This window comes from Vulpes lagopus, chromosome 17 (assembly GCF_018345385.1).
Source record: "Vulpes lagopus strain Blue_001 chromosome 17, ASM1834538v1, whole genome shotgun sequence".
NCBI lineage: Eukaryota > Metazoa > Chordata > Mammalia > Carnivora > Canidae > Vulpes > Vulpes lagopus.
The window spans coordinates 23,617,544-23,629,905 of NC_054840.1; the positions used below are offsets into that span (position 1 = coordinate 23,617,544).

General features: G+C 46.3%; 1 protein-coding gene across 2 annotated transcripts in view; it reads left to right on the plus strand.

Annotated features, from left to right (window-relative positions):
• Positions 1-1,765: 1,765 nt before the first annotated feature.
• Positions 1,766-12,362, plus strand: part of IGF2BP2 (insulin like growth factor 2 mRNA binding protein 2) — a 154,216-nt gene continuing 143,619 nt past the window's right edge. For both annotated transcript variants that reach the window (XM_041731890.1, XM_041731891.1), the window contains exons 1-2: positions 1,766-2,071; positions 3,647-3,707. In XM_041731890.1, the coding sequence (XP_041587824.1) occupies positions 1,894-2,071; positions 3,647-3,707 (239 nt within the window). In that variant the 5' untranslated portion in view covers positions 1,766-1,893. The remainder of the gene's footprint in view (positions 2,072-3,646; positions 3,708-12,362) is intronic.

Here is a 12,362-nt window from a genome sequence, read left to right on the forward strand (position 1 = left end):
GAGTCCTAAGCGTATAGGCCTTCCACCTGCCAGCGCATCCCAAACAAGAATCACCTGAGAGCACTTAAGGAAGATACAAAATGCAGGCTCACAGGGACCTGGAAACGTGCATTTTTTAAAACAAGCCGCGCTCCCTTCACCCTCTTGGTCAACAGGAACGCTTATTAGCGAAAGAGAACTTCACGACCCAGCCGGGAGATCTGAACCTGCTCCATCTTCACCAAGGGACCCCAGTGTCCTCAAGAACTTACTCCTCTGGTCAAACCATCACTCCCACTAAGGCCCCCAGAAGTTCAGATCTCGCCATCTTCTTCTGTCCCTTCTTCAACCAACGAATCCTGCCATTCTTTTCCTTCCCCGTATAATAATCCATTTCCTGGCTGGGACCGGGCTCTAACCACCAGGCTTCCAGCCGGGCCCCGGAACTCCCAACAGCCTCCAGCCCTCTGGCTCCTTCCCTAGCCCCTCGGCTTGGGGCTGCTATCATCCCAACCCTGCCTCTTCCGTCGGTCACGTTGTTTCCTCCGCTAGGAAGGACCTCTTTCCTCTCCGGGCCCTCCCCAGAGCTCGGGGGAACTCCTACTCCAGCCCGAGCGCCTCCGCTTGCAGCCGCCCCCGCCGCCCACCGCCGGGCTCCGGGACCGAGCCCGGCCTCGCAGCCCAGAAGCGAGCGCGGTCCTCGGGGCCGCGGCCCCCGCCCCCGCCCCCGCCCCCGCCCCGCTGGCCTCCCCACCCGCCACCTGGCCCCGCGGCGGCCGCTCGGGAAGCCCTCGGCACTTCCCAGAACAGGGAGCAGCTGCCAACGTCAGGCTGCCGCCGGCGCGGGGTTCCGGGCGCACGGGGCGCGGGCGGAGCGGACGGGGACTCCGCTCCGGCCTTCGGTCTCCCGCGACGGGCCGGGAAACTGAGGCCGGGCCGGCGGCAACTTGCCCGGGCTGCGCCGTGCGCGAGGGCCCAGGCGTCCCGACCGCCGTCCGCGAGCCTCGACCGCACGCGCCGCGGGGTCGCCCCGGGGAGCCGGGGGGCAGCGGGGCTCCGAGCGAGCGCTGCGCCCGGGACCGCGCAGGGCGCCGGCCGCGGCCAACTCGCCGCCGAAGTTGCCTCCCAGCCCGCCCTCGCCTCTCACCTCCGAGACACACCTTCCCCGGCCGCCGGCCGCGCTCTCACATCCGGTCCACCTTGCGCACACCCCTCTCCGCGCTCTCCCACGGCCCCGCGCCCCTCGCGCACTCCCACCCGCGCCCGGGCGCGCCTTCCCCGCCCGCCGCGCGCCCGGCCTCCGCGCCGCGCCCGCCGGGGCTTCGGGCTCCGGGCTCCGGGCGCCCCGGCCCCGGGCCGCGACCCGCTTCCGCCCGCCCGGCGGGAGGCAGCAGCCCGGGGAGCCGCGCGGGGGGCTCGGGGCTCGGCGGCGCGGGGCGGGGCGGGGCGGGGAGGGGGCGCTCGCTCGCTCACTCTCGGCGGCGCACACGCCCGTACAAACTCTCACACACACACACACACACGCGGGGTGCGCTGCCGCCGCCCGCCGCTGCTCCTCCTCCCGCCACCGCCTTGAGAGCGAGCGAGAGGGAGGCAGAGAGAGCGCTTTGTCCGCGCGCCGCCGCCCGGCCCGGGACTCTGCCCCGAGGAGGCAGCCGCGCCGAGTCCCCGCCTCCGCCTCTGCCCCCGGGCGGGCCGGGCCGGCCGCGGTGGGGGGAGCCAGGCTGAGGGTGGGGGTGGGTGGCGGGCGGGCGGGCGGAGGGCGGGGAGGGGGGGCGGAGGAGGAGGAGGAGGAGGAGGAGGAGGAGGAGGAGGAGGAGGAGGAGGAGGAGGAGGAGAGACGAGGGCAGCGGAGGAGGCGAGGAGCGCCGGGTACCGGGCCGGGGGAGCCGCGGGCTCTCGGGGAAGAGACGGATGATGAACAAGCTCTACATCGGGAACCTGAGCCCCGCCGTCACCGCCGACGACCTCCGGCAGCTCTTCGGGGACAGGAAGCTGCCCCTGGCGGGACAGGTCCTGCTCAAGTCCGGCTACGCCTTCGTGGACTACCCCGACCAGAACTGGGCCATCCGCGCCATCGAGACCCTCTCGGGTGAGCAGTCGCCGCCGCCCCCTCCCCCCGCCTCGCCCAGCTCGGGCCGGGACGGCGCCCGGAGGGAGGCCGAGCCTGCGGGCGGCGCCCGGCGGGGGCTCCCGCGCCCGCACGCTCACTTCCCCGCACCAGACCCTCAACTCTCGGCGCCGGCCCGCTCCCCTCCCCCCGCCGCTCCGGACCCCCCCGCCCCGCGCGCTCCCGGCCGCAGCCCCGGGGCGACCCCCGTGCGGCTGCGAGGGTGCCCGGGGCTCGCCCGCGCTCTGGGGGCGCCCCCTCCCGCAGGCTGCCCGCGCCGCTCTCCGGAGTTTCCCCACCCCCACCCCCGGAGAGCCCCCCGGCCCGCTGCCCCCTGACCTTCCCGCCCCCCTTTGTCAGGGACCCCCCCGCCCTGCACGGCCCGCGTGCCCGGGACCTCTCGCCCCCCGGCGCCCCCGGCGCCGCGCGCCCCTCGCTGGCCCCCTGCCCACCTCGCCCCGCGCCCCCCCACTTTCGGAGCCCCCTCGGCGCCGCCCTGATGGTCCCCTCCGAGGTCCCGGCGCCCCCCCCGGCCCCCAGCCCCGGCCCCTGCACGACGGCGCCCCGCTCTCGGTCCCTCTCCCGAACCTCCGTCCCCTCTCGCTCGTCTCTCAAGCGCTCCTATTTTTCTCTGAATTTTTTGTCCGATTTTATTGAGAAGAACTCGGGGCTGGGGGCTTTCCGCCGCCTGCCCCCCCGCCTCCCGCTCGGCCAGAAGCACCTTTCTACGAGGTGCCCTGTCTCAACTCGGTGGGGGCCCCGGGCTGAGAACCGGGAAAGAGGCGACCGGGGGGCCCGCGAGAGCGCCGGAGCCCAGACGGGAGACGGAGAGCGACACACACACACTGGCGCGCGCGCGCACTCCCCAACTCCCTCTCGCACACGCACCGCTCGGAGCCGCGCTCGCCGCCCGCCCGCCCGCCGGAGCCCGCGCCCCCCGCGCCCCCCGCGCCCCCCGCGGCCCCGCGCCCCGGCCGGCCCGAGCCCCCGGCCCACCGGCGCGCGGGGGGGGCGGGGCGGCCCCAGGCCAAGGTGACACCCCGGAGCCGGCCGGGACCGGGCGCCCGCGGCGGCGGCCCCCGGGGGGAGGCGGGGGTGGGGGCGGGGCGGGGGGCTCCGGTGCGCCTCGTCGGGGCCACGGGGCGGCGAGGGCGGGGAGGGGGGCGCCGCGGAGCCTCCGGGGCCCGGGTCAGCGGCTTGGAGAGGTGGGGGCCGGGCGAGCAGCGGGGCCGCGCCAGCCCTGCAGCTTGAGTTTCAAATGAGCTCATCCTTTCAAATTGGCGCCGCTCTTTATTAAATTTGTTTTTCCGGTAATGCCACCCACAGCTATACCTGGGGTCGGATCCGGGCTCGCGCCCTTCCCACCTCGTCCAAAGAGTCGGGGCGCCCACCTTGCTTCCCACCGGGAGCCAAGTTTGCCCAGCTCGAGGCGGGGAGGAGACCCCTGGAGGGCGCCCGAAGGCGGAGCCCGAGCGTGCAGTTCTGTGCGTGCCCCTCCTAGACCCCCGCCGCTTTGATCTAAGCAAGGTTCTGAGTGCTTTAATTTCTGTTTTAAAGGTAAAGTGGAATTGCATGGGAAAATCATGGAAGTTGATTACTCAGTCTCTAAAAAGCTCAGGTAAATATATTTTGCTTAGTTATTTCGTGATAGGGCTTACGTGTAAATACAGAAATACGCTCCGTTGTTGTTTTTTTTTTTTAATGTGCTTTTGTGGTTTTTAAAAAGGGAGGCTTTTGTTTGTTTTGTTAGTGGAGATAACATAGTCTAGAAAGTTACATTTTTTTTTTTTTTTACTTTCATTATATAAGGTGTTTACTGTACTTTGGAAAATATCTGGTGCCTTATTGGGGGTGAGGGGTGGCGAACCCTAGCTGTGTGAAATTCGCTGGGACCGTTAAACTTGTTTATCAAAACTTGCCTCCCACCCCCCACCCCACCCCCACTCCCAGCCCTACCCCCCCAGCACAGTGGCAACAAATGCTTGTCAAGACTTCCTGTGAGATGTTAAGAGTAAATATTTACTTTGTCAGCTAAATTGCTTAACTAAACTTCGCGATTAATTAGTTTTCTTTTTTAGATAGCTTAGCGTTGAATAATAAAATAATTCAGTAAGGGGTCAGTATTTTGCATAGCACTCTAAAGAAGTAGGTTGTTTGCATTGGGCGGTAGTTAAAAAGCCAGACTTTTTGAGTCACTGAGACTACTGACTGTTGCTTCTGAGCGTTTTGTTGTTGTTGCTTTTAAGATATGTCTGAGGCTAACCAAGTATCTTTGTGAAATCTATAGTTATATTTAAGTGCACTGTTGTTAATGAAGGAGTAAAGAGTTTGGTGGAAGTTGGATTTCTCCACAGTGATTTGCCCACATGAGAAATATCTCTCTATGAGGAGAGAATGAGGGAGAACATCTTTGTTTAAAGTGTATTGTGGACTTTAAATTGGGGCCCTTTATTACTCATTCTAGGTTTTCTTTTTTTTTTTTTTTTTCCTCTCTTGTGTCGTAACTTAGTTTATATCCCATTCACATACATTTCTTCACCATTAGTCATTAAGTAGCTGGACTGAAAACCAAGTGAAGTCTTTGATTTGCCACCTTTACAATTTATGATACTCAGGAGTGTGACCACTTACTTGATTTGTGCCAGGATTGAATAGATTTTAAAACAAACTGTACTAATTTTTGTAAATACTTAGATATTTTATTAAAGAGATTTTTGAAAATCGTGGGCACATTTTCAGATACTTTTATTTTAACTAAGCAACAGGATATCTTTTGTTTGCAAATGATTCTGTGGCATATCACAAAGCGAACGCCTTTTCAAAAAAAGGCAAAAGTTATGATTTGCAGTTTCATGTGTAATAATAGTAAGCTACTTCTTCTCTCTAGGAACAGATACAGTGTGTAACTGGTTTTCCAGTATTTTAATTTGTGTACTTTTCTATAATTTTTTTTTTTTTTTGCCTGAGAAATCCACGTTGAAGCTTTCTGATATATTAGGTACTTAGTGTAAGTTTAAATTGCTCTTCATGCAACACTTGGAAGTTTGATGAATATATTGAACAAGGTTTGAAAGAACCGCCTAAAACATTTGATGGGCTGTTATCGTATAAGTGCCTAATTCTGTTGGCTACATAGCTGTTTTGAGTCCTTTTTTGGGTTATAATTAATAAAGATCATCCGAGTTTTAACTTTAGTGTGTCATTTCATGTTGCAAAGTACAGTATTTTCATGTTGCAATGTAAGGGAAATACTGGTTTCTCTAAAGTTATTAACATCTCCTAAGACTTCTCACAAATAAACTTTCAGATATTTTTCTTTCAAAATGAAGAGGTATTTGCTGTTAGCCAGAGTGTTATTTAAATAATTTTGTTGTGTTTATTTTAGAGTTCAGAATTAAAAGCATGCCCCAAATTTTTAATATCAATTAAATAAAGAGCAAACTAGGACCTCTACAGCCCTATTAGTACATAATTTCTTTGAACATGTGGGCGATATGAAATACCTAGGAGGTAGATTAAAATGCGCTGTGTGTGATTCACTACCCTGAAGACGTCTGACATACCAAATGTATGCATAAGCTGCTGCTGTAGAGGGTTGCATCATTTCTGATTGGATGGTTTTACTCTTTTTTTCCCCTTTCCTTTATTGGTTGAAAATGCAGGAATTAGTTACTTGTACTGCAGGCTAAGGGAGAGATGGCTAATGCCTGGCGATGTGTACTGAGCTCAGACCCCTGGGATGAAGCAGCTGGATGTTCTCATGTACAGGGCACTACCACGGTGCTGGCTTTCAAAAGCAGGGTACTGTGACATTTGAAACCAAAGCTTTTATGTTATATGGTGACTATTTTGGTGTTCCTTTGTTGCATTTCCATGAAATTTAACAAGTTAGAAGTAAATTTGTCAGCGTTAAGTCAGTTCTATATGTGGTTTTTGTGTTAGTTGAAGTGAAAATGTGAAGAAAACAATTCATCCTCATTGCTTGCTTACTTAAAAATCATTCAACAATTGAGTACTCATTTTCTTTATATTGTTCTGATTTCTTTCTGTTTTCAAGAATGAGTTTTAGTATCTGCATTCCAAATAGATTTTTTTTAAGCTAATGATACTTTGGGAGGAGATGTTTTTATCTTAAGTCATGAAATTATTGGCATGCCATTTGCTTACCAATGGATCTTTTGTTAAATACAATTCTAGCATCATTTTTATATGTGCTATTATAGTAGACAGACTAGGTAACCATTATTTTCTCAGGGTCATCAGTAGAAAACTCTTTTTTCCTTTTTGCCACATGTGTTTCATTCTTACTAGATGCAAATTATTGTAATGCAAACCATAGACAAACCATCATCTATTTTTTTAAATTTTATTTTATTTTTTATTTATTTATTTTTTTACTTTCTAAGTTGGTTTCAGGCTCTGTTGAATAAAAACCTTTGGATCTTTTTTCTCTGTTCATATTTCTTGGTAGTATATATAGATCAAAGATTGCTTCAAGAGGAAGAAAACTGTAGTGACTTTAAAATTCTGTTAAAAGTTGTAGAAACTTCCTTGACAGAAATTTCATTTTTGATGTTGAAGAGAGTTTGGTTTCAATACATATACATATATCTGCATATGTATCTATACACACATGCATGCACGCATACACATCACATAAATTGTTTTGAGCCAAGACATACGCTAACCTGAATGTGCTTTGTAACTAAAGTTGAATGATTCTGTGAGAAACAAAACTTTGAAAAATGCAATTTCTGCCCACTGCTAGGAAGTAACCAAGTGGTGCTAGACGTGCTTTCACTGAGATGGTGTGAATACTATGAGGTAGTGTAGGAAAAAGCTATGAATTTGTCTTTCATGAGTTAAAAATCAGTAATTGTGTTCTCTCCAATGCAAATGAATTCAGTCTCCTATAGGAATGTTAAAGAAAACAGTATCTCAATTGTATTTTGCTTGTATGTACTACATTGTGTATAGTTGAATTAAATACCAAAAAGAAAAAAATCACCCAACCTCAAGCTCTCCCCGCAACAAAGGCTTTTGCTGCATCAATTTTTAATTTTGAAGCAACAGAGAAGACTTTTTTAGGTTAAAATCATATGGTAGCCTTCTAATTAAAGAATTTGTTGAATTAAAAATTAATGCTTGAATTTAATTATATAGAGTCCATGTGTGGCTGGCTATAACATATATTAATGTAAAATACATGTCAAACTGAGGTAGTTTATGATTTGGCTTTGGGTTGGACGTTTAGTTTCCCATTTTTAAAAAAGCTAGTAATTTTTTCATATGGTTCTAGGCAATGTCATACAGAATTACACATTTTCATGACCTTTAAGAGATAAGTATTAGAATTGAAATAGAAGCAATAAAGAAAAGAATTGATAATTCAAGTGATAATGTAGATTTAAAGTTCTAGCCTACAAATATTAAATGACTGCTCATTTGATGTTGATTTTGTGTTATTTAGCTAAATATTAAAAACCATTGAAAGCTACAAATCAAAATACTTTTTATGTAGTACTTGATTTTCCAGTTTGTCAAATTCATCTCAGTTTTATATTCGTATTATAGCAATTTATAAAAGTATTAAATGGCTACATCTAAACATTAATTCTAAAAGGAGATTTGGTGATGTTTGATACATTTGTCAAATGCTGTTTTTTAAAATAGTGTTTCCTTGTAATTATGGCCAGTAAGAGATGGTCTCAGAGTTTTGTTTTTTATTATTTTAACCTGAGTTTGCATAAAGATGAGAGATTAGTATTTGTACAATACCTTTTTATACATGGTGGTATAATGTATTTTCTTTAGGAAGAATTTTTTTTTTTAAGGACATTAGATGATTTAGAACTAATTGCATATCAAAATTAACATCCTAACTATTTTGAGTAAATGTTTTTGTTTTATGGAGGTTGCTCCAGTTTTTCAGCTGGGGGAATGTAAATGATGTTGAAATGTGCATAAAAGCATAGTAACTTGGGCACATTTATTAAAAGTCAAAACTATGAAAATCAGATTTCTACAGAAACTTTTTACACATATTTGATACTTCTCAACTCTCTAAATATTTGTTGTCTATTGCTGATTCACTCTTTCAAGTCTTCTAATGAAATTCTCGAAAGTAGATGAGCAATTGGTTAGAGTTGTGAGAGAATATTATTTGAGCTAAGTGTGTCATCTCTGTGATTCAGTGGGGTGTGTGCACATGGGTCTGTGTGCATGTGTGCTTTGTGGGGGGACAGTAGTTTCAGACAGATGGTATCAAGAGGGAAGAGGAGGAAATCTTTAATTGAGCAACATTTGCTCTGGATTTAGGGAAGGCAAATGAAAATTGCTGGGTGTTTGAACCTTGCAAACAAAGGGAATTGGTATTTGTTTTGAGTGATCCATAATTCTTGTAGGTGGTTAACCTTATGGAAGCCAGGGCTTGGGCACCTATAGTGACTTCTGCAGTGAGGGAGCTGCTGCTGTAAGGGCTATCCAATGCACAGTCTACCCTTCTTTTTGTTTAGATATCCCCTCTCACTAATAGAGTTAGCTCAGTGATTCTGTGAAGGCTCTGATGATTCATAAGCCATTTTTATAAATGTTAGAAAATTCAAGATTTGAATATACATTTTCATTTATAAATTCTGTACTGTGAAAGACAGTATATTATTTTGTGCAACAGAAGTATTCTGACAATTCCATTAGAAGCATAAATACTGAACTGGTTTCTTTGGAGACTTAAAAAAGTTGAACCATAAGTTTCAAAATATATTTCTAAAAATTTCACCTACACGCCACCAGAGTGTCTTCACTGTTCTTTCTGGTGTTGAAGAAGAGAGTGATGTGGCTTGGCTAACTCAGTTTTTAAAAACCAGTTTTCTGAAACTTTTAGTCAAAAGTGTAATCTCTCAAAAGTTATGATTAACTTAATTTGAAGGATGGGATAATTCTGTTTAACAAAACATGCCCAAATAATTTATTAGTCAAAGTTTATCCTTTTTACACAGAAATTCAAGTCCAATCAGTTTGGGTAGTCATTCAGAACACTTATCATTGAAGAAAACATAGTAGCAAATAAACAGCAAACACCTACAAGTAAAGATTAACCGTCTGTCCTCCCATTTATCATCATTAAAATATCTTAAAAAATCTTTTACTTTATAATTTGACTTCTTGCTTACAAACTTGTAATTTTCATTTGGTGGCATGGACTGTATGGGTTCTATTTTGGGTAGCAAAATTGCAGAGTGCTCAGAGCATTATTTTTAAGGTTTTTCTTTTTCCTGTTTTGATCATGTACTTTGGTCTTTCCATAAAATAGTGAAGAAGAATTATTTTCCTTTATAGAAAAATTCAGATTCTGTTGCTTTGGTTTCCAGAGGCAAAGGAGGATATGATAATTGTTTCTATAACTTGGTTTAGAGTTTGACGGCATATTGAGGTAAAGATTAAGTAGACCAGAGAAAATGGATGCTTTTACACTAATAGCAGGCCATCAAATCTAAGAGCTAACCCAGTGTCCATCATTGAATAGATATATGTCTCCTTCCCAAGCCTCTGTTTCTCACTACGTAATAGGCTTACATTTTTGAGATACATTTTGTTCATTTCTTCCCTGATTTCCTTGTTATTTATCTATTCTGTACTTTATTCTTAAAATGTGAACATTACTAAGAATTTCCTCATTCTGTTTACTGTCAAGAACGTTTCATAAAATAGATGTTTTAATTAAGTCCAGTAAATGAAAATGAAGAGTTCTGATGCATATTTTAGACTTTCTGATATTTACCTGTATCATAAGAAATGTTGTACCTCATGACCAGGAAAGTATGTATGGGACCATTGCAATGAGAATGTTTTCAGTTTTTCTCATTATCATATAATTAATATGTGCCAGTGCGTGAGAATTTGCCTTAGGGGAAAGCTTGGATTTTTTAATTTTTTGTTTTAAATGTGAACAGAAAGATTGTTTCATGATTCCATGTGCTGGTGTGTAAATAATGCTAGTAGCATTCTCTCAGGGAGATACATATATTTTTATGTGCCTGCATCTTACATTCATATAGTGCTCATGATGTCCTAGCCTCTTCAACACATTATTTCACTTACTCCAAATAATAATTATGTGAAGCAGTTAGGACAAGTAATATTCTCCCCTTTTTTCTGATGAGGAAACTTAGTTTCAGAGAGATTTAATAATTTGCCTAAGTCCACGTGGCTATTGAATAGTAATGATGGGGGCTGGGGCTCATTAGAGCCCGGGTCTTCTGATCCTCCGGTCTGGTGTGCTGAGAACTTTTTTCCCCACACTTTTTTAAATTAAAGAATTCAGTCAAGAGTGTTGTAAGGCTTAAAGGGTGCCATTCAAGAGTGATGGAAATACATGAAAATAGTTTTGTTTGTGAATGACCCTTTTGCAGTCTTACTCTTAACATCAATCTGAGTGATCTGTACTTTGTTATAGTTTTTTAGAAACAAAAATAATTAGAAACAAACAGAGGCAATTTAAACATTACCAGCAGCATTCCCTCCTCCTATCACCATGCTTGCCCATAGACAGAAGTGGGGTTGGAGTTTGTTGCTTTTTTCAGTGGTTGCATTCCTTGTGCTATGAAATAGAACACTGCCAGGAAAGACGTATCTCCGGACATCTTGCTCCACACACATTAGGCAGTGAGCTGTACCCCTGGTCAAGACTATAAGCCTTGTGGTAAAGGAAAATCTAGCTCAAGGAATCACTTGGGTGGGTTCTTCATGGGTTTTAACCAACCCACTGCTGGAGGTCAGGACTGTGTTTTGGTTTTTCTCCTGGAGACTGCCAGGTCTTTCCCTAGATTTGGTGTCTCTCTGCTTCACTTTCTGTGCAGAACATGGCATTTGGCCTCTTCTGTGGGGATGGAATGAGTATCAGGATAGCATCCATGAAGTTTTCAGAGGTCTTCATTAATGATATAATCACTCAAAAACATACACTAAATAACTAATCATGTGAAGTATAGTTTCATTTTCCCTTAATTATAAACTTTTCCTGCGTTTATCCTCTTGTTACCTTTAACTTTTGTGTACAGTTGGGACGCCTGGATGGCTCAGTGGTTGAGCCTCTGCCTTCGGCTCAGGGCGTGATCCTGATGAGTCCCACGTGGGCCTCCCGGTAGGGAGCCTGCTTCTCCCTCTGCCTGTGTCTCTGCCTCTCTCTTTCTGTGTCTCTCGTGAATAAATAAAGCTTAAAAAAAAAAAAAACCTTTTGTGTACTATCATGTATATGGTGGTAGTGGGAGGAAAGAAGGCATTATCAAGAAAATAATAGGTAAGAAGATTATTTCCAACTCCCCACACATTTCATTTCTTTAAGTTAGTACAGTCTGGAGTAAGGGTATTGCACGTTCTGTGGAATTCTGATTCTGAAGATGGAGAAGGAAGGTAACTAATATTTACGAGGTAGATCCTGTGCTAGGTCCTGTACTGGGCCTTCTGGGTATCTTATTGTATCCTTACAACAGCCAGGAGACAGCTGTACATCATCCCTTTTATAGATAGGGCTGTAAGGTTTCAGACTCAGAAGCAACAACTCCTTCCACCTGCCCAAACCTGCTTCAAAGAGACAGTGGTCCTATCACCTTTGCTATCCTGCTCTCCTCCTTATCTGAATATAGCAACAGCAGCCTACCGTAAAGCAGGAGTTGTGATAATGTTTACATAGGTTATAGAGTAACTTTATTTTTTCCAACTCAGAATATAAGAAATAAAATTTACATGTAGAGGACGGGTATGCTGAGGAAGATACGGGACTGAAGTTTAGTTATTTCTAATTTAGTATAATTGAAAAGCAACTAAAAGTGCTAGTCATAATTTGAGGACAGTTTCTGAAGCCGTCCTTCCTATTATAGAGGCATTAGTAATTTAAAAGAGAGATGGTTTTAAAAATTGTTGTGGCCAGAAATGAAGTGTAAAAAATATAATGTATATGCAGCGTGGTGAGAGGGTCTGTATTCATGCTTTTGGGCCAGATACATATATGTTTTAAATCCTGTAAAAAGACTCAGGCTTTTTTGTTTAGGACCTAGAATGTTACACAAAGTTTGGCATGCTTTCATTTTCATCTGTGTATAAATGTGTATGGTCTAGAGAAGGAAAATCTGGGATTCTCACAAATCGCTTTCCATAAAATGATTCATCTTACGTCAGAAAATTTTAAACCTTTTTGACACATGAAAATGTCAGTGAAAGTACAGGGAGTAGAAAGATGTATATGTTCTTTTTGATACAACACTTAAACATTATA